General features: G+C 39.9%; 2 protein-coding genes across 8 annotated transcripts in view; one reads left to right on the top strand and one right to left on the bottom strand.

Moving 5' to 3' along the window:
* CIRSR (corepressor of RBPJ and splicing regulator) overlaps window positions 1–11,152 on the bottom strand; it is a 40,731-nt gene extending 29,579 nt beyond the window's left edge. The window contains exons 1-7 of the mRNA XM_002712296.6: window positions 10,973–11,152; window positions 8,622–8,716; window positions 4,519–4,592; window positions 3,978–3,988; window positions 3,827–3,891; window positions 3,407–3,455; window positions 1,664–1,781 (exon numbers count right to left, since the gene is read on the bottom strand). Coding sequence (XP_002712342.4) covers window positions 1,664–1,781; window positions 3,407–3,455; window positions 3,827–3,891; window positions 3,978–3,988; window positions 4,519–4,592; window positions 8,622–8,716; window positions 10,973–11,044 — 484 coding nt within the window. The 5' untranslated portion in view covers window positions 11,045–11,152. The remainder of the gene's footprint in view (window positions 1–1,663; window positions 1,782–3,406; window positions 3,456–3,826; window positions 3,892–3,977; window positions 3,989–4,518; window positions 4,593–8,621; window positions 8,717–10,972) is intronic.
* SCRN3 (secernin 3) overlaps window positions 11,082–21,528 on the top strand; it is a 32,162-nt gene continuing 21,715 nt past the window's right edge. For 3 of the 7 annotated variants that reach the window (XM_008258763.5, XM_089328132.1, XM_089328130.1), the window contains exons 1-5: window positions 11,082–11,212; window positions 13,152–13,317; window positions 16,167–16,348; window positions 16,884–17,083; window positions 18,367–18,579. In XM_008258763.5, the coding sequence (XP_008256985.3) occupies window positions 13,162–13,317; window positions 16,167–16,348; window positions 16,884–17,083; window positions 18,367–18,579 (751 nt within the window). In that variant the 5' untranslated portion in view covers window positions 11,082–11,212; window positions 13,152–13,161. Of the gene's footprint in view, window positions 11,267–13,151; window positions 13,318–16,166; window positions 16,349–16,883; window positions 17,084–18,366; window positions 18,580–21,528 lie in introns of all 7 variants that reach the window. The other 4 variants (XM_002712297.6, XM_089328131.1, XM_070070676.2 and 1 more) reach the window with 4 other exon arrangements.

Here is a 21,528-nt window from a genome sequence, read left to right as displayed (position 1 = left end):
ATACTTTTCAGAGGTAACAGATCTCTGATTAATGGAATAAGTGGTCATAAATATTTGAGCCAAGGGGTTCTTGCTATATGATTTGCCCCATTCCATTTCCTTTGGGGCCTTTACTCCTTTTTCCACCAGCTGGAGAAGGGTAGGCAAGGAGGGAGCATTGTGTATGTGGTTTCTGGGAGCACCTGTCATGTGTTATTAACAGGATGTTCTTTTATCAGAGCCTGCTAGACCAAAGGCTGTACTAGTGTTGTCTCATCACTGAGCAAACAGTTTTCCTTCTACTTAAAAGGTGTTTTCTTATTTTAGCAAAATAAGGATGTTTAAAAAAATAATTTTATACTCTTTATACTTCTTCCAGCAATTCTGGTTCTCTCCCATAAATCCCATTAAACACATGATGTCAAACTTAATAATGGATCCAATTCCTAAACTCCTAATATGAGAACTGGCATCTTGAGACCTGTGGCCTGAGTCTGGCTTGCTGCCAGGAAGCAAGATCTCTGGTTACAGGACACTGGAAGATGATACAGATTGAGAGTAAACCCTGGGCATGGATGCAGGTGGCAGCAGGAGCCATGGGGAGTCCAGAGAGATGCATCAGAGACTTGTTGGGCTGAGGAAGGGTTTTCAGGCCTAGAGCTCTGCTTCAGCAGAGCAACTCAGCTTTTATATGCGAGCACTTAAGAAACCTTAAGTTAAAATGAAATTACAAGGGTATTTTATTTTGATGCAAAAAAGTTTTTGAAATCTATGCAGTTTTCAATATTTTCCATGAACTTTTTAAAGATCCCCTTATGTGTGGACTTCATTTTTTTTGGCACCAAATTAACTTAATGTTCAATTTTCCACAAATTTTCTTGAGTGTCTTCATATGTCTATATACTGGTGTTTCATTTAAGATTTCTTGAAACAAAAAAGTTCTACAGCTTAAAAATACTGAAAATCTCTGTTGTATTATCACAATTATTTTAAAACAAGGAGCTGAAGTTCATACAAGTGAAATGACTTGCTTACAGTAACAGTGTTAAGCAGGTTATTTCTAATATGATCTACTATGAGTTAGGGCTGGATTTGTGTGGCTGTCTCAATAATACACTAACAAGGCACTGATAAATTCAAATTAAAACTTCTTATTTTAATATCTTTTTATAAAAAGAACCAAAATGATTCAACTCAAATTAGACCAATTTTTCTTGAGTAGCCAGTAACATATAAGATAGTGAGTAACGTTCAAATAAAAACCAGTTTAACATATTTAATATCCTTTTTTGCTCAGCTTTGTTTTTAATCTCTGAACTAGAGAGATGACAGTTGAGGCTTTCCATCCAGCTGGTTTTTATAATTCATGATCATATGAATATGAAAAATCACAATTTCTTTCTTGTAATTTTAGGCTACTACCATGAAAAAACTGTCTTTCATACTTAAAAAGTTCATAGGAACTTTGGCTGCAAAAATTAAACTTAATTTTATTACACAGCATTTCCAATTTAACACATATGATCAGAGTTTCCTACTTAGCATTATATCTTGAGAATATATCCCAGTCCAAAAAACCAAAACAAAATAATATCCAGAGAGATTAAAGAAAAATATGATTTAAGTTTTCCTTGTTTGTCCTGGATATAAATCCTAAAACAAATAAATCATGTCTGGTGCCTACCTGAACCATCAGTAGGAACTGAACTTGCGTTGATTCCAGAAAGACCGAACAAAGGACATTCTCGGTCTGTGTTGACATGACCCCACTTGTGACATTTAATGCACCTCACATTTCGAACCTGAGAAATAGTGAACATAATTTTGTTTACTAAGATACAAAGAACTTGACCAATGTTCAACATTCTATATCTTGGCAAAGTTTAAAATAAATGACTCACAGTTTTAAAAGATTTTCAGGTGCAGGTATTTGGTTAAGTAGTTAAAGACACCATTTGGGATGCTCACATCGCATACTGGAGTATCTGGGTTTGATTCCTCGCTCTAGTTCCCAATTCCAGCTTCCTGCTAATACAGACCCTGGGAGGCGGCAGGTGATGGCATAAGTAGTTGAGTCACTGCCAACCATGTGGGAGACCTGGATTGAGTTTCTGGATTCTGGCTTCAGCTTGGTTCAGCCTCAGCCACTGTGGGCATGTGGATAGTGAACTAACAGATAGGTGTGCATACTCACATTCTTTCTCTCTTTCTCTCTCTCTGCCTCTCAAATAATTGAGGGGAAAAAAAAAAAAAAGACCTCCAGAGGAAGAGACTGTATAACTATAACTATGTTTCATAATTTAATACAGACACCAACATCTTTTACTATAAATTCTGCCCAAAAACTATGCCACATTCATTTTCTTTTGGCCTCTTGTTTAGTGACAATGTAACAGTCACCCAAAAAGAAATGGTAAAATACCAAAAAATAATTAAATCATGGCCTAATTTGAATGCATTAAACCTTTAAAGTTTTGAATTAAAAAAAAATTCTTTAAAGATTTATTTATTTATTTGAAAGGCAGAGTTACAGAGAGAGAAAGAGAGAGAGAGAGAGAGAGAGAGAGATCTTTCATCTGTTGATTCACTCCCCAAATGTCCACAACAGTTGGAGAAGCACCAATCCAAAGCCAGGAGCCAGGAGCTTCTTTCTGGATAGTAAACACTTCAGGCTTTTCAGGCCAGGTGGTTGTCTCTGTTGCAACTACTTGATTCTGCTATTTCAGTAGGAGAGCAGACATAGACAATATATAAAAGATTACATAAGGTGATGTTCTAATAAAATTTTCTTTACAAGAATTTGATCTTTTAGTTAGAGTATGTCCTGGTTCTAAACAAGTAATAGTTTTAAATCTATTCTTGATCTTAAGCTAAGTCTCCAAATTTTTTGAAAACCATAGAGACAGGGCAGCAGGTTAAGCAGCTGCTTGAAACACCAGCACCCCATACTGGAGCTCTGGTTGGAGCCCCAGTTGTTCCACTTCCAATCCAGCTACATTAATGCACCTGGTAAAGCAGTGGATGATGTTCCCAGTGCTTGGGCCCCTGCCATCCATATGGGAGACTTGAATGGAGTTCCTGGTTCTTGGTTTTGATCTAACCCAGCCCTGGCTGTTGTGGCCATTTGGAGAATGAACCAATAGATGGAAGATCAATTTCTCTCTTTCTCTCCTTCTTTACTCTTTCAAATAAATACATAAATCTTAAATAAAAAAAAATACAGAGACAAATATTATAATCCTGACTACAAAAGTTTGATTATTATATTTTATTAGTCTACCACATTTAATATTTTTCCCTATTTCTCACATTATCTGGTACAAACCATAGGATCCTTTTTCAGCCTTTTTAACCATATTTTGGACAACACTATAAAGATATTTATTTACTAAATAAAAGTTATTCTTATAGAGTATGTGTCACTTGCCTGAATACCAAAGGGCTGATCTCGGATGTTCATGTCATCTTTGGCATATCTATAAGTAGAGAAAATGTACAAACATAATGTTAGGAATAATTCATTAAATAGAAGCTAATCGGAAAACTAGTTTTATAATTCAAAGAATACTAAGAAATATATTATTGCTTCCATGAGTATATAAAACTGTAAAATTTATTTAGTATTTCTAAACATCATTTAGTTATTGTCTAGTCCAATAATTTGTGATTAAAAATATAAACTATATAAAACAAAGGGCTATCATCATATTGGTTGCATATGATAAGTCACTGAAAATACATTTTCACACTACTTTCTCTACTGAATGAAAAACAGCATAAGATGTGATAGCCAATAAATTTAATAATACCTATTTTTTATCTTATAAGTAAATCAACTAGTCCTTACTTTTCTCGAGGGGCTCCTTTCTGCCATTCAAATTTGTATTCAGTCTCTCCTTCTGTTTCTTCTTTCTACAAATATTCATAGAAAATTCTGTCAATTTTTCTATAAATTCACAATCAATTGCAAGTAAATTCAAACAGAAACAGTGCTTTACCTCTTTGTTTTCTTGATTGCATGTCAAAAGTACAGGGGAAAAAAGACAGGATAAGTTAAAAACTTCAATATAAAAATCTATAGAGTATAATATCATGCCATTTAATTGTAACTTCTAAGAATTTACTGATTTGGTTTTTTTCTTCTTTCACAAAAGTTTAGTCACTAAAGAATAAAACACAATTCTAAATAAGAGATAGTATTTAATACACACATTAGTTCCTAATTTTTAAACTTTTATGCTTTAATTGATAAACATTATTTTCTTTTTATAAGTATTTTTTAAAAAGGACTAGAGAAATATATTCAAATTGTTTCAGAATAAATGAACTGTTGATGTTGATATTTTTTTCTCTCAACATCTTGAACAACATGAAATGCTACTAAATCAAAGAAAATTTCTTAGTACTTGTTTTATTATTACAATATCTATTTTTTATCATCACATAATATCTGCCACTTTTAAAAATTATCTGTCATAGCCATTCTCTGTCTTTAGTTTCAATCATATCAAAGAAAAAAAAAAAGGAATGAAGAAGTACCTTTTTTAGCTCCTGGTGGAGCCTCATACATGAAATTAAGGCCATTCTTCACACGTTCATCTCCCATAAGCAACCTAAATAAGACATAAAGTTAAAATACTTTCTTTAAAAAAAGAAGATGTATTATATTTATTTATTTGAAAGTCAGAGTTACAGAGAGGAAAGACAAAGAAAGTGAAAGTGCTGGTTCACTCCCCAAATGGCTGCAATGGCTTGGGTTGGGCCAGGCCTAAGTCAGGAGCCCGGGACTCCACCCGTCTCCCACGTGGGTGGCAGGGTCCAAGCACTTGGGTCATCTTCCACTGCTTTCCTAGCCATACTAGCAAGGAGCTGGTTTGTAAGTGGAGCAGCTAGGAGTCAAATCAGCATTCATACGGGAGACTGGCACTGCAGGTAGCAGCTAACTGGCTGTGCCACAATGTTGGCCCCATTTTATAATACATAAATATTATAAAATTATAATAATAATTATTATATAATTATTATAATACTTTTATTGGAGATAAAAGTTCCAAAATTTTATTTCACTGGCTGAACGACACTTGAAATTTCTGAATGGAAAACAAACAGTACTGCCGCTTAAGTAACTGTAAGTTCTGAGATTTTCTTCCTACCTGAGAGATTCTGGCCAATCCAACAGAAAAGTAAAAAATGACATAGCCCCTCTTATAGAATTTGATTAAACTCTGAAGTGCCATGGGTATAGTGACAGCTCTGTAATATTATATGCCATCATAAACTTGGAATTAAGTTAAATTGTTAAGTTAAATCCTTACCAAATAGTTTTCAATAAATGGGTCTGGGATTTATTTAGAAAGTCAAACCCAACTAATGCTCATTAGAGTCAAAATCAATGAGAGCAAATTCTTTACAACAGACTAATGAAATGGAATCAGTGTCTGCTGCATATCAAAAATCCCTTTTTATGTATAGTTCTCTTGTTAAAAAATTATTTTATTTGAGAAGTAGAAGAGAAACACAGAAAGCTCTTATTTGCTGGTTCACTCCTCAAATGCCTACAATGGTTGATAAGAGGATGGGTTGGGGTGGTGAAAAAGGGCTGAAGCTGGGAGCTAGGAGCTAGGAGCTAGGAACTCAATGTGTTTTATAGTTAGCATGTTGTATTTATTTTCATTTTATTTGAAAATCAGTGACAGGAGAGAGAGAGAGAGAGATCTCCCATCTACTGGTTCTTTCCCTAACTGCCCACAATAGCCAGGACTGGGCCAGGCTGAAGCCAGGACATGGGAACTCAACCCAGGTAGAGACCCACGTATTCGTGCCATCTTCGGCTGCTTCTCAGTGTGCGCATTAGTAAGAAGTTAGAATTGGAAGTGGAACTAGGAACTGAACCAGGAACTCTGATGCAGGAAGCAGGTACCCCAAGCAGTGTCTTAACTGCTGATTCAAATACCCACTCCTATATATTTTTAATGACATTTCATTTCTTATTTATTTAAGAGACTGAGAGAGAAAAAGAGAGAGAGAGAGAGAGAGAGAGATCCCCATGTGCTGGTTCACTATCTATGCCTACAACATCCATGGCCAGAGCCAGGAGCTGCAAACACAATCAAGATCTCCCACGTGGGTGGCAGGAGCCCAGTTACTTGATCCATTACCATTACTTCCCAGGGCTTTCACTGGCAGGAGCTAAAGTTAAGAATCAAACACAGGCACTCCAATGAAGAAGCAGATAACTTAACTGCTAGACTAAACACTTCCCTCAGCATGTTGCATTTTTAAAGCAGTGTATGCTTTTCAAAAATATCAGTTACTATATTCAGCTTTGAACTCCATGTATATATCCTTTTTTTTTTTTTTTTTTTTGACAGGCAGAGTGGACAGTAAGAGAGAGAGTCAGAGAGAAAGGTCTTCCTTTGCCATTGGTTCACTCTCCAATGGCCGCCGCGGCCGGCGCGCTGCGGTCGGCGCACCACGCTGATCCGATGGCAGGAGCCAGGTACTTATCCTGGTCTCCCATGGGGTGCAGGGCCCAAGCACTTGGGCCATCCTCCACTGCCTTCCCTGGCCACAGCAGAGAGCTGGCCTGGAAGAGGGGCAACTGGGACAGAATCCGGTGCCCCGACCGGGACTAGAACCTGGTGTGCTGGCGCTGCAGGGCGGAGGATTAGCCTAGTGAGCCGCGGTGCCGGCCCCATGTATATATCCTTTACTAGACTTTTCTTAAGAGTAGAGAGAAACTACATTTCACACACTCTTACAGACCCCTACAAACCACTGTTTTTTCTAGTATGAAGAAGTAGGTACTCAGTAAGAGTCAGCCAGATTGTGTAAAATTAGTGAGAGGTACCTAATTGAACTGAGCTTTTCCTTTTCTTTTTTAAAAATTTTATTTATTTTAAAGGCAGAGCGAGAGAGAGACAGAGACAGAGATCTCTTCTATCTGCTGATTCACTCCCCAAATGCAGGCAACAGACTGGGCTGGGTCAGGCCAAAGCCAGGTGCCACCAACCAGCAACTCAATGTGGGTCTCTCACATGGATGACACGGATTCAAGCACTAAGACCCTCACCTGCTGTCTCTCAGGATGTGCATTAGCAGGAAGCTGGAATCAAAGCAGAGATGTGACTCCAACCCAGACTCTGATACAGATATGGGCATTCCAAGTGGCGTCTTAACTTCTGTGCCAAATGCTCATCCCTCTTTCTTTCCTTTTTCTAATGTTCACAATATTTATTAACTTACAAAGAGAAACTGGGGCCAGCACTGTGGCATAGTGGATAAAGCTGCCCTCTGAGTGCCGACATCCCATATGGATGCCAGTTCCACTGCTCCACTTCTGATCCAGCTCTCTGCTATGGCCTGGGAAAGCAGTAGAAGATGGCCCAAGTCCTTGGGCCCCTGCACTCGTGTGGGAGACCTGGAAGAAGCTCCTGGCTCCTGGCTTCAGACTGGCCCAACTCTAACTTTTACGGCCACTTGGAGAGTGAACTAGCAGATGAAAGACCTGGCTCTCTCTCTGCCTTGCCTCTCTGTAACTCTGCCTTTCAAATAATAAATAAAATAAATCTTTTTTTTTTTTTTTTAAAAGAGAGAAACTAGCTCTTAGCCTATATATTCATGTTTCTTAGTTCAGGAACACAGGTTAACAACAAACTTCATTTTGAACTCAATTCAAAGAAATTTTTTGAAATCACTTTGTACTTTAAAGATACCAGCCTTATTAATCTCCCTGGGGTTGGTGCTGTGGCATAGTGCTGCCTATCCAATATGGGCGCCGGTTCAACACCTGGCTGCTTCACTTCTCATCCAGCTCTCTGCTATGGCCTGGAAAAGCAGTAAAAGATGGCCCATGTACTTAGACCCCTGCACCCACATGGAAGACCTGGAAGAAGCTCCTGGCTCCTGGTTTTGGATCAGCCCAGCTCTGGCCATTGTGGCCATTTAAGGAGTAAACCAACAGATGGAAGACCTTTCTTTCTTTCTTTCTCTTTTTCTCTCTCTTTCTACCCTGCCTCTGCCTCTCTGTAACTCTGCCTTTCAAATAAATAAATAAATCTTTAAAAAATATCTCCTCAAAGTCTTTCATGGAATCATAATGTCTATAGAAGTCTGCATCTGCCTGCTTCCTTCTTTCACGCATAACAGACACAGAGAGAGCTGCAACTTCCAGGTAGGCAATGAACACTTCAAAGATATGAAATTACAGATGGAGGCCAGCGCCGCGGCTCACTAGGCTAATTCCCCAGTCTGCGGCGCCGGCACACCGCAGAAGTGGGGAAAGTGGCAGGGGGAACCACCCTTCCACGGAGGTGGAAGGGTCGGTAGCCAACCCGGGAAGAACCAGCAGCAAACCCAGGGAGGGCCGAGCAGACAAAAGAACAGCGCAGGGTCCTGTGTCATTCCTCTGCGAAGAGGGGGAGCAACATAATGGTGCCGTGACTCGGATATGAAGCCTAGGCAGGGTTTAGTGTCGTTCCTCCATGAAGAGGGGAGCGACAGAAGACAGTTCACAAAAAAAGAACAGACTCCTATCACTGGGGCATTCAACTCCAAAAAACTGAATTAATACATGATTCAGTAAGGGATTCTTCTCACATAATTCATTATTTTAAAAACACTGGCAAAATGGAATTTCATACCTATTATCATACGATTCTTGTTCTTTAAGATACTGTTGCATCAATTCTTCTTGTTTCTTCTTGTCATATGATATTTTCTGTTCTGCCATCCATACCTAAATTAGTAAAGTAAAAAAAAAATTAAATAGTTGTATTTAAATACTTAAGGAAGTTTTATATTACAGTAAGTATAAAATGCTATCATTTATAGTTTACAACATAATCCAATTTAGTCATAATGACATCATCACAAGATAATACTTGAAAAATCTGATTTGTATCTTGATAGCATTAAAAATAGCTGAACTGTCAGGCAAAAATGTCAAACTTGAGATCCACTCTGAATTCAGTCCCTAGGTTATTTCAGAGAACAGAACAAGAATCTCTCTAAAAGAATTTGTCTCATCTAGGTAACTCTTCAGCATAGGGCACATGTAGGGCTAAACAAGAGCCTTGAATGCCACTCCCTTTGTTATATATCTTTTCAAAGAAGTTCTAGGGGCCCATGCTGTGGTGTGGTGAGTAAAGTATCACATACAGGCACTGGTTCAAGTCCCAGCTACTCCACTTCTGATCCATCTCCCTGCTAATGTGCCTGGGAAAGCAACAGAAGAGGGCCCAACTACTTGCACCCACATGCGAGACCCAGAAGAAGCTCTTGACTCCTGGCTTCAGCTCAGCCTGGCTCTGGCCATTTCAGCCATTTGGGGAGTGAACCAGCGGATGGAAGATCTCTCTTTCTGTAACTCTTTCAAATAAATAAATAAGCATGTTCTAATGCATATATAAGTAAGAGAATATACACAACATTCTTTTTTAAATAAATGGGATTGTTTTACATATAAAAATTAAATATAACTCAGTATAGTTGAGTTTATTTTATTTTTAAATTTATTTGAAAGTCAAAGTTACAGAGAGAAAAAGAGAGATCTTCCATCCACTGGTTCACTCCCCAGATGGCCACAACAGCGAGGCGGAAGCTAGGAGTTTCTTCCCTGTGGGTGCAGGGGCCCAAGTATTCAGGCCATTTTGACACTGCTTTTCGCAGACCATTAGCAGGGAACTGGATCTGAAGTAGAGCAACCTGTGCTCACCTAGTATGCTGGCATTGCAGGCGACAGTTTCACTGGCTAAGCCAAAAACATGGGTCCCTATACTTGAGTTGTGTTTTTTTTTTTTAACTTTTTTTTTTTTTTGATAGGCAGAGTTAGACAGTGAGAGAGAGACAGAGAGAAAGGTCTTCCTTTTTCTGTTGGTTCACCCCCCAAGTGGCCGCTACAGTCAGTGCCAGTGCGTTGCGGCCGGCGCGCTGTGCCAATCTGAAGCCAGGAGCCAGGTGCTTTTCCTGGTCTCCCATGGGGTGCAGGGCCCAAGCACCTGGGCCATCCTCCACTGCACTCCAGGGCCACAGCAGAGAACTGGCCTGGAAGAAGAGTAACCGGGACAGAATCTGGCGCCCCGACCGGGACTAGAACCCGTTGTGCCAGCGCCGCTAGTTGGAGGATTAGCCTAGTGAGCCATGGCGCCGGCCAACTTGGTTTCAAAAACAACGAAAAGCTAGTTCATTTCACAAGTTTGTATGTACAGGCAATCAACATTTTGTTGAGCTGGACACAGGGTTAAGTGCCCTCTTTGTTTCAAATCCTTTTACCTGCACAACCTCATTAATTCTCACAGCAATTTCACAAGTCATGGAAATCGATACTGGTTTTCCTTAATTTACAGATTAGGAAACTGAGGATTAAAGATATTAAGTATTTGAGAAAGGTGCAAAGTCTCAGGGCTAACAGGGGCTGTGCTGGAGTAACTGGAATCTGAGTCTAACTCAGACTCTACTTCCCCACTATTTTTGCACTGCCATAGTATCCGACCCTGCATCCAGCAGACTTGAAATTAATTACTTAAAACGCTAAATTCAATCGAGGTCATCAAAAATACACTACATTATTGGATGAGATGTAGAGTGGAAACAAGTTAATTTCTCTTAAGATCTCTCTTAAACAGGGAATTTTAGAGGAAACCAGAGTTGAGGAGTCGTGAACTCTGGGACCAGAAAAGACAAAAGCTGAGGGAAACACTAAGAAATTCTAAAATCGATCTCCACATTTTATGACTTTACTTTCTGACAGAGGCGACAGAGCCCACTAGGTTCCCCGGTTCTCCGCGGATGAGAAATAAATATTAAGGATCGCTTCGTCAGTGAGATACTCCGCGGAGAAGGGACGACAGCACATAGGTTCAGGCCTGGAGATGATCCAGGAACGGCGATCTTCCCGGGGATCACACGGACACCGTCACTAAACCGCACCTCAAGCAACCCCCGGGGACCCAGAAGCGATGAGCCAGATCCCTCCGCGGGTCGCTTTACTCACTTTTTTAATATTGGATTTGGAGGCAGGATGAAAGTCCTTTTTGCACATAAAGTTGGCGAAGGATTTCCCCATCTTGCAGTCGGAGCAGAAGGCGGCAGCCTCTAAACCCGAGAGCAGCGTAAACAAACTCAGCCGCCTAACCGGAACTGCACCCCGGCCGCAGCAGCAACTTCCGAGGTCAAAGGTGGCAGCTTCCGGCAGCGAGCCGCTTTCCCTCGCCACTTTCCCCTGTCACTTCAGGTAGCTCGGAGGCCGGGGGAGGGGCGTGCACGGGGGGAGGCGTGCAGAGTTGAGGTGGGAACGAGGAAGGGCGAACCGCGGCGCGACCTGCCGGGGCGAGGGGCCCACGGGCGAGGCTCCGAGCCCAGCTGCGCCAGGGGCGGATTGCATCCCGCCGGCTGCGGTTCCGGCGCGAGGTGCAGGGTGACTGCTTCTGCCAGCGCTGCTTGGAGTTTGATCCCGTTACTTTCTGGGAACTTGAGTTGCGGAAACTTTCCTGCGCCGGTTTTCTCCTGTGTTGTGCAGACGGCAGTTGTCGCCCTAACTGTGGAGAGTTTGTGAGGTTCTAACCCTGTCACGTTTCAGAAAGCGCTTGGTGGATTACACCTCTAAAATAAGGCTGTCAGCTCCCCAGAAGCGGGGGTGGGGGGATGCTTTTGTTCCCAGTTGTTCCCAACTGTGCGGCGCCTGGTGCTGAAGAATGTTCAATAGACGTTTGTTGAACGATGAATACGGTTAGAAGGTAGTAAAGGTTGTTAAGGCTTCGCCTTCTCCGCGGAGTTCCGTGCCATTCTAAGTTTCCTTAGCTTCCCCGACGACCCCGGTTAGCGCAGGGACTAAAGGGCTTTGTGTGGACTGGGCTGCCACCGCTGTAGCTGCCTCACCACCCAAGGCCTCTAGTGGGAGGGACTTAAGAATAAGGCTTTTGTGAGAAATTTACTCCTCTGCCAAGTAATAACTGTGACAGCTTTAAGTGTCCGCCACGTTCCTTGACTGTGCAAAAACGCTTTACATGTTGTCTTACTAAATTCTCGTAACAGCCCCATAAGAGAGTATCTTATTTTACCAATGAGGGAGGAAGCATAGAGAGAGGGATTAAAGGACCTACTAAGCTCATAGAGTGATGGGACTAACTTTGGACCACAATTAGAAGGAAACGCAGGACATAAAGGTTGAAATACACAAAGAAAAGCACAGAAACAAAGGAGAACTTCCATCACTGAGAAGAGAGTTTTAGTTGAAGTCGTTTCTTGAGTCATTATTTATTTAAAGATTTATTTTTTATTTATTTGAAAGGTAGAGTGACAGAGAGAAGAGACATCTTTCATCTGCTAGTTCACCCTGGAAATGGCCTCATGCCTGGGCTGGGCTGGGCCAAGCCACAGCCAGGAGCCAAGAGCTTCATCTGGGTCTCCCAGGAGGGTGCAGGGGCCCAAGTACTTGAGCCATCTTCCACTGCTTTCCTGGATCCGAAGCAGAGCAGCTAAGACTCAAACCAGCACTCAGATAGAGACGGGCCCCTGCCACCCACATGGGAGATCCTAACTGAGGTCTGCGATCTTGGCTTTGGCCTGGCCCTGCCCCAGCTGTTGTGGCCATTTGTGGAGTAAACTAGCATATGGAAGATCTTTCTCTCTCTCTCCCCTTCTCTCTTCAAATAAGTAAGATAAATCCTTTAAAAAAGATAAGTTCCAGAGATGAAAATGCGAATGCAAAGGTTAATAAAATATACTTCCAGCCCGCAAGGAGCTCACTATCCAGTAAGCAGGATATATATATATATATATATACACACACATATATATATACATATATATGTGTATATATACATACACACAAATAGAGTAGAGTATATACTTTACAACAGTAGAACCAGGTACAGGGACTCCAAAAATAATGGAAATAGTGAAAAGAAATTCAGGGAATTCTTGTGTGGAAAAAATCTTAGTAAACTTGACATGTAGATTAGAAGAAGATAGTTCTCATCATTTTCTTGTTGATTCTTTTAGAACATGATTGATACTCAAGTCATACTCTTACTTATTTTTGTACTACAACATAAAAAACTTTAATGAGCACTCTTTATTAGCTTTTGCTATGATATCCCTTGGCCATAGAGTAGAGCTATTTGTTTTATTTATACTTAAAAATGTTTCTCATTTTATTTTGAAACTTCTAGATTTTACAAAATGCAGCCTTGTTCCTGTGACACTTTTGTGGCGTTGCCTCCAGCAACAGTTGGTAACAGGATTATTTTTGGAAAAAATTCAGATAGACTCTGTGATGAAGTGCAAGAAGTAATTTATTTTCCTTCTGCAGTTCATAACCTTGGAGAACATCTTAAGGTGGGTGAAATACACATTTTGTTAGCATATGCTTCTTTGAAAATACCACAGATAGTTGCTATCAATTTGGCAGAGACTGTTGAAGTTACAAATTTGAATTAGAAAATACTTTGAATCAGAAATAATCTAGTCACTTATTTCAATGATTTTGAGGAAGTTGAAATAATAATAGAAATTGTTAAGTCCTTGATCAAATATTTGAATGTTTTCCGTATGTTAGCATGTTAGATAGAGCAAGGGATTTGAAGGCAGCTGTCAGGATTCAGATTCTGCCTTTCAAAACCTTAGACTCTTTTTCTTTCTTTTTTTTTCCTTTAAAAAATTTATATAAAGGGAACAAATTTCATGTATACAGTTTTTTTAATTTTAATTTTTATTTATTTTAAAGACAGAGAGAGAGAGAGAGAGGTTTTTCATCCCCTGGCTCAATCCCCAAATGGCCACAATGGCCAGAGCTGGTCCAATCTGAAGCCAGGAGCCAGGAGCTTCTTCCAGGTCTCCCACCTGGATGCAGGGGCTCAAGGACTTGGGTCATCTTCTACTGCTTTCCCAGGCCATAGTAGAGAGTTGGATCAAAAGAAGAGCATTTAGGACCAGAACTGGCGCCCATATGGGATGCTGGCACTTCAGGCTGGGGCTTTAACCCACTGTGTCGTAGCGCTGGCCCCATATATATACAGTTTTAAGAGCATAATGATACTTCCCACCCTACCTGAGCTTAGGCTCTTGTATAGGAATAGGATGTGTATGCAGGTACCCACACTATAAAACATGATGTTTTAAATGCTGAAGTTAGATAAGATGAGTATGGTGTGGTGGCAGAGGAAGAACATTGAGTTCAACCTAAGGATCATGGAAGACTTCACTAGGAATTGGGGGTTTCCGTTGGTGTTTGATAGACAAAAGTGGTCCTGATTTGTGTAGAATATGAAAAGTTTTTCCAGGCTCTGAGAAAAAGTTTTCTGACACATCAAAAACGTTGGGGCAGGAGACTGGCATTGTGTTGCAGTGTGTAAAGCTGCTGCCTTTGACGCTGGCATCCCATAGGGGAGCTGGTTTGTGTCCCAGCTGCTCCACTTCTAATCCAGCTCCCTGCTAATGGCCTGGGAAAAGCAGCAGAGGATGCTCCAAGTGGGAGACCTGGATGCAGTTCCTGGCTCCTAGCCTTGGCTTGGCCCTGCACTAGTCATTGAAGCCATCTAGGGATTGAATCAGAGGATGGAAGATCTCTTTCTCTGTCTTTCTTTATCTGTAGCTCTGACTTTCTAAATAAATAAATAAGTCTTAAAAAAAAAAAGTTGGGGCAGGCATTTAGCCTGGTGATTAAAATGCCCATGTGTCTTATCATTGACCTGGGTTCCATACCTGGCTCTAGCTCCTGACACCAGCTTCCTGCCAAAGCAAATCCTGGCAGGCAGCTGTGATGGCTCAAGTGACTAGGTTTTTGCTGCCCACAGAGGAGACCTGGCTTGAGTTTCCAGCTCCCAGCTTTGGTCCTAGCCAAGCCTCAGCTGTTGCAGGCGTTTGGGGAATGAACTAGCAGATGAGAGCTTCTTCTCTGCCTCTAAAATAAATAAAAAATTTATTGGGCACCACAATAACACCTTCTACATGAATTTTATGCAGTTACATGCTAGTATACACATTACATAAAGGATCCTTTAAAATATATGTATAAAACTCATTTAACATGGAACTTTAAATGAGAGTTTCATATTGTGTTTTTATGGCTAGGTACTGCAGGTGGCAGCTTTACCCGCTATGCCACAGTGCCAGTCCCCTAATTTACATACTTTTTGGATTTTATTTTACTGCTATTCTAATATTTAAACACTAGATGCTATCTGTGTATTGGGTCTTATTTTTTTTAAAAAGATTTATTTATTTGAAAGGCACAGTTACAGAGACAGGGTGAGACAGAGAGGGAGAGAGAGATCTTCCATCTGCTGGTTCACTCCCCAAATGGCTGCAACTGCCAGGGCTGGGACAGGCCAAAGCCAGGAGCCAGGGGCTTCTTCCAGGTCTCCCACATGGGTGCAATGGCTTAAGTGCTTGGGTAATCCTCCAGCTATTTCCCAGGTGCATTAGCAGAGAAATAACTTGGAAGTGGAGCAGCTAGGACTCAAACTAGTGCCTCTATAAGATGCCAGCATCGCAACTGATGGCTTTAGCCGCTACGCCACAACCCGGGCCCCCATATTTTTTTCCTTTGCTGAGACTGTTCATCTCATTTCTACTTTATCTCTTTACCCATCTATGCTATCTTATAATCATGGTTCTCATTCCTTTTCCTACTGTCAACAAACTTGATGGGTGACTTCCACTTGTAACTTGAGTTTCTGTGGCAATACTCCTGTATTAAGGGATGCCACACATGTACTTTTATCACTAATCAAGACATTTAGGACATTGAAAGCTGCTTCGTTAAACTTCAGTGCACATACATTTCCCTCTACAGCAATGTTTTCAGATTTCACAACTAGATTTCATCTCTCTGAGCTTCCATGGCACCTCATCTTCATTCTCTTCATAGCCCTTTTACTTGATTTTTTGTTGTATCTTCGTTAATGTGGAAGTCTTAGTTTCTTGAAAGCAAAATTTATATTGATTTTTGTAACTGACTCAGGAGAGTGCTTTATAATAAGAGATGCTCAGCAAATATTTGAGTTAATTCTGAATATCTTTTAAGTAATGTCATTATTGAAATTTTTAATTTGGTTATACAAGTATTTCATTTGCCTCTTTCATATTGGTCATATCTTGTGGTTAATTTTAAATTCTGGACTTTGGTAGCTTTTCTGTTTTTGGTTTTGTGTTTGTTGCTGTGACTTTTTTTTTTTTTTTTACAGTGTACTTATATAGAAATTGATCAAGTCCCTGAAACGTATGCTGTTGTCCTTAGTCGCCCAGCTTGGTTGTGGGGGGCAGAAATGGGGGCCAATGAGCATGGAGTTTGCATTGGGAATGAAGCTGTATGGGGAAGAGAAGCAGTTTGTGATGAAGAAGCACTACTGGGCATGGACCTTGTCAGGTTATTTTTCTATTATTTTTGCACTATAGAATGTGTCTCAATTTAAATTTTAGCATAATTTTTACCTGTTTTATTTTCCTATTTTTGGATTTTGATACTTTGTGGCGTGGGTCACATATGCTTCGGACTACCAGTTACAGCTTTATGACTCTCAAATCTCATTAATTGGGAGAAAGGAACGAGTTAGAAATTATAATTTACTAAAAATACCTAATATACTTTATCATCCCTTAGCTAATTCCCACAATACTTTTATATGGTATATGTTATTATCCTCATTTTATAAATGAGATACCTAAGGGTCAGAGATAAATAACTTGCAAATAAGTTAGTAAGTTGAAATTTGAACATACATCTATTTGACTTCACGGTTCCAAAGTAACTTCAAAAGCAAAAGTTTAAAAGTAATTTCATTTTTTCTGTTAACTTGAAAAAATTTTTACTTTGCATGTAGACATAAAATCTTACACACATGAAATTTTTCAAAGAAAAAGAAAGGAAATTTAATCTAAAAACTTTAACATGTTTATTTTAGACTTGGCCTTGAGAGAGCTGATACAGCTGAAAAAGCCCTCAATGTCATTGTTGACTTATTAGAAAAATATGGCCAGGGTGGAAATTGTACAGAGGGTACGATGGAATTCAGCTATCACAACAGTTTCCTGATAGCTGATAGGACTGAAGCCTGGATTCTGGAGACTGCAGGGAGGTACTGGGCAGCAGAAAAAGTGCAAGGTATGGACAGCTCTTCATGATTTAATTTGCTTTAGAATTAATAAAATATAGTCTCAACAGTAAATATTACATCTAATTATCTTCTAAAATTTAGAATCCAGTGCAGTGAGGGGTTGATTTGGAGTGAAAGAGCACTATTAAGAGCTTTCAAAGATAAAAAAGAAGTGTTATCTCTGGGAACATGAATTTCGTGTTATCTGTATATACGTTCTGTGCAATAGCTTTGGGCTGTTTTACAGTATTTTTTCACTTTTAAATAACTCATTACTGGGGCCGGCATTGTGGGCAAAGCCTCCATCTGTGATGCTGGCATCCCATATGGGCGCCGGTTCATGTCCTGGCTGCCGCATTTCTAATCCAGCTCCCTGCTAATGGCCTGGTTAAAGTGGTAGAGGATTGCCAAAGTACTTGGTCCCATGACAGCCTTGTGGGAGACCCAGAATAAGTTCCTGGCTACTGGCTTTGGCCTGCCCCTGCCGTTGCAGCCATCTGGAAAGTAAACCAGTGGATGGAAGCTCACTCTGTGTCTCCCTCTTTCTCTGTGACTCTGACTTTCAAATAAATAGATAAATAACCTTAAAAACTCATTAGCATTTCTTTCTGTCTCTCTCTCACACTAACTCTGCCTGTCAAAAAAATAAAAATAAAACCTCATTAGCATTTCTTCTAACATTGAGTTAAACTCCAGTATTATATTATGTGAAACTAAACAATACAATTTGATTGTTTTAGAATTCTTTGCTCTCTTTCCTGTGGTTTTGTTCATGTGATGATAATTTTAAAAGTTCATTGAGATGCACATTACTTTTTTTTTTTTTTTTTTAATTTTGAAAGGTAGATACAGTGAGGTAATAGTTCACTCCCCAAATGCCCATTACAGCCAGTTCTGGGCCATGCCAAATCAGGGAGACTAGAACTCAATCCCTGTCTCCCACATGAATGGCAGGAACTCAAGTACTTGAGCCATTTCCTTCTTCCCATGGTGTGCATTAGCAGGAAGCTGGATTGGAAGTGAAGCCAGCGCTTCAAACCCAGGCACTCTAATATGGGATGCTGGCATCCCAAGCAGCATCTTGATTGCTGTACCAAATACCCAATAACACATTATTTTTTAACTGTATTTTTGCATGAACTTTTTGAAGTATCTTTGTAGATTCCTCTCATTTTTTAAGTGAGGCATTTGTCTATATTTACATTTAAATAGTGATTAAGAAAGAACGTGTAGCTACTTTATGTTAAATATAACTTTGCTTTTTCTTGCCCCTCTTCTTCTTTGAAAATAGAAGGAGTTCGTAATATTTCTAATCAACTTTCTATAACAACCAAAATTAATCGGGAGCATCCAGACATGAAAAACTATGCTAAGCAGAAAAGCTGGTGGGATGGTAAGAAGGAGTTTGATTTTGCTGCAGTGTACTCTTACCTTGACACAGCCAAGATGATGACTTCATCAAACAGATACTGTGAAGGCTACAAGCTGCTGAATAAACACAAAGGTAATTTTATCATTTAAATAATATCAGAGTGACAGATTACATTTCATGTAGATACATTGTAGGAGTGATGAATTCTGTTTTGAGGAAATATACTTAATATAGTTTTTATTAAAACTGAAAATATTATGATATTGTAAGCTATTTTTGAGGTGGGTGAACTATTACACAGTTGTGAGAGGGTAATGATTCATTTTGAAAGTCAAGTTTAAATTCTGAATTCTCACTATTTTTTAGTTCTTATTAATTTGTTTAAAACAAAATTCAGATTACTTTTCTGCTCAGAATTCAGTGAAACATGGAGAAAGACTTCTTTGATTGCTGCTGTTGCTCTTATCTTTTTATTTTTGGGTAGTACTCTTAATATTGGCTATCTTCTTACTACAGAAGTTATCTAGAACTTCTGGCTGAGAAGACAAATGGAGAAGATAGAAGAAGTTCTCCATTCTCTTTCAAAACTTTAGAAACATTGAAGAAAATACTTAAACGTTAAAGATATATGAGGGGCCTTCAAACAATTCCTAGAAAGATGGAATTAAAAGTTTATCATGGTACAAAAATTATATTTAAATATTTATTTATTAGGGCCAGTGTTGTGGCATAGCAGGTTAAGCTGCCACCTGTGATGTCAGCATCCTATATGGGTGCTGGTTCAGTCCTAGCTGCTCCACTTCCAGTTCAGCTCCCTCTTAATGTGAAAGGCAGTAGAAGATGACCCAAGTATTTGGGCCCTATGGAAGAAGCTCCTGGCTCCTGGATTTGGCCTGGCCCATCCCCAGCCATTGTGGCCATTTGGGGAGTGAACCACTATATAGAAGATAATCTCTTTCTTTCTCTGTCTCTCTTTCTTTCTGAAACTCTTTCAATTAAATTAATTAATTTGAAAAAATCCACCCATATGGAGGTTTCCCTGAGTCATGACCTGCCAAAATTTTCATAGAAGATAATTTCCTGGGCCAGCATTGTGGTGTGGCAGGTTAGGCTTCTTCTGCCTGTGACACCAGAATCCCATATGGGCACTGGATCAAGTCTAGGGTGCTCCACTTCTAATCCAGCTTCTGCTAATGCACCTGGGAAGGCAGTGGAAGATGGCTCAAGTACTTGGACCCCTGCCAACCACATGAAAGACCTGGATGAAGCTCCTGGCTTCTGGTTTTGGCCTGGCCCAGCCCTGGCTATTGTGGCCATTTGGAGAGCAAACCCAGCAAATGGAAGATCCCTCTCTCTTTTTTGTCTTTCCCTGTCTCTCTGTAACTCTGCCTTTCATATAAATAAGTAAATCTTTAAAAAAGAGAAGAAATTTCCTTTGAAGATGATTTCACAGAAAAATAAATTATAAACAGAGTAGCAAATTCAGTGCCAAGAGAGAAATAATTCTTGGGTTCAGGAAATTCAGACCAAAAGGACAGGTAGAGCCAGCTGAAAGAGTTTTAACACAGTCTGATTAAAATTTTCAAAGGTATTTAATAATATTAAGGAATTATTAAAAACTCAGATATGATCATTGAATTTTGGTTATATTTATAAAAATTATATTTTTAAAAATATATACTGAAATATGGATGAAATTATATGACTAAGATTTGTTTAAAATCATTTGGTAGGGGAATTTGATAACTGTTGATACTGTGATGAATATTTGAGGGTTCATTATACAATGTTTCTAAATTTTTATATATTTGAAGTTTTCTATAATGAACATTTAAAATGAGTATTTGAAGATATAGAGGAATGAATGAAATCCATAAAATTAGTAGGTTGTTATTAAAAAGCAGATTAATTTGAAAATTCTAAAATGCATAGAAATTATAAAGTGAAAAATACAGTCACTGGGGCCTGGCATTGGATTAAGACACTGCCTGCAATGCTGGCATCCCCTATCAGAGTGCCAGTTTGTGTCTCAGCTGCTCTACTTCTGATCCAGGTTCCTGCTAATGCTCCTGGGAAAGCAGCAGCAGATGGCCCGAATACACAGACCATCACTACCCACTTGGGAGCATCACTACCCACTTGGGAGACCAGAATGGAGTTCCAGTCTCCTGGCTTTGGCCTGGACCAGCCCTGGCTGTTGTGGCCATATGGGGAGTGAACCAGTGATAAAAGATCTCTCTCTATGCATGCCTTCCTTCATCCCGCACCATGTCTCTCTGCCTTTCAAATAAATAAATTAATTAATTTTAAAAAAATCATTGAACCAAAAATGCCAAATGCTCAAAAATCAAACATTTGGAAAATCCATTTAGACAAAAAAGAAAAAAAAATCACTCATAAGGAATACTCAGCATTTAGTTAACATTCAAACATTTTTCTAATTTTCATTTTTAAAAAGATTTCTTTTTTTGAGAGGCAGATTGACAGAGGACAGACAGGGAGACAGAGAGAGGGTGATCTTCCATCCACTGATTTACTTTGCAAATGCCCACAAAAGCCACGGCTGGATGAGGCCAAGGCAGGAGGCAGGAATTCCACCTGGGTCTCCCATGTGAGTGGCAAGGATGCAAGTACGATGGGCCATCATCCATTGCTTTCCCAGGCACATTAACAGGAATCTGGATTGGAAGAGGAGCAGCCAGGACTTGATCCAACACTCCAATATGGAATGCAGGCTACATAATTGATGGCTTAACCCATTGTTCCACAAATGCTGGTCCCTATTTTAATTTTTTGTTTGAGGGGCCTGAACCATGGCACAGTAGGTTAATCTGCCTGTGTGCCGGCAACCCATATGGTCGCCAGTTTTAGTCCTGGCTGCTCCTCTTCCAATCCAGCTCTCTGCTGAGGTCTGGGAAAGCAGTAGAAGATGGCCCAAGTGCTTGGGCCCCTGCACCTGTGTGGGAGACCAGGAAGAAAAACCTGGCTCTGGCTTCGGATCTGCATAGCTCTGGCCATTTGGGGAGTGAACCAACAGAAGGAAGACCTTTTTCTCTGTCTCTCCCTCTCACTGTCTGTAAC

Source organism: Oryctolagus cuniculus, chromosome 3 (assembly GCF_051225735.1).
Source record: "Oryctolagus cuniculus isolate XC-2025 breed Fujian yellow rabbit chromosome 3, ASM5122573v1, whole genome shotgun sequence".
Classification (NCBI taxonomy): Eukaryota; Metazoa; Chordata; class Mammalia; order Lagomorpha; family Leporidae; genus Oryctolagus; species Oryctolagus cuniculus.
This window is presented reverse-complemented; position numbering and strand designations above follow the sequence as displayed.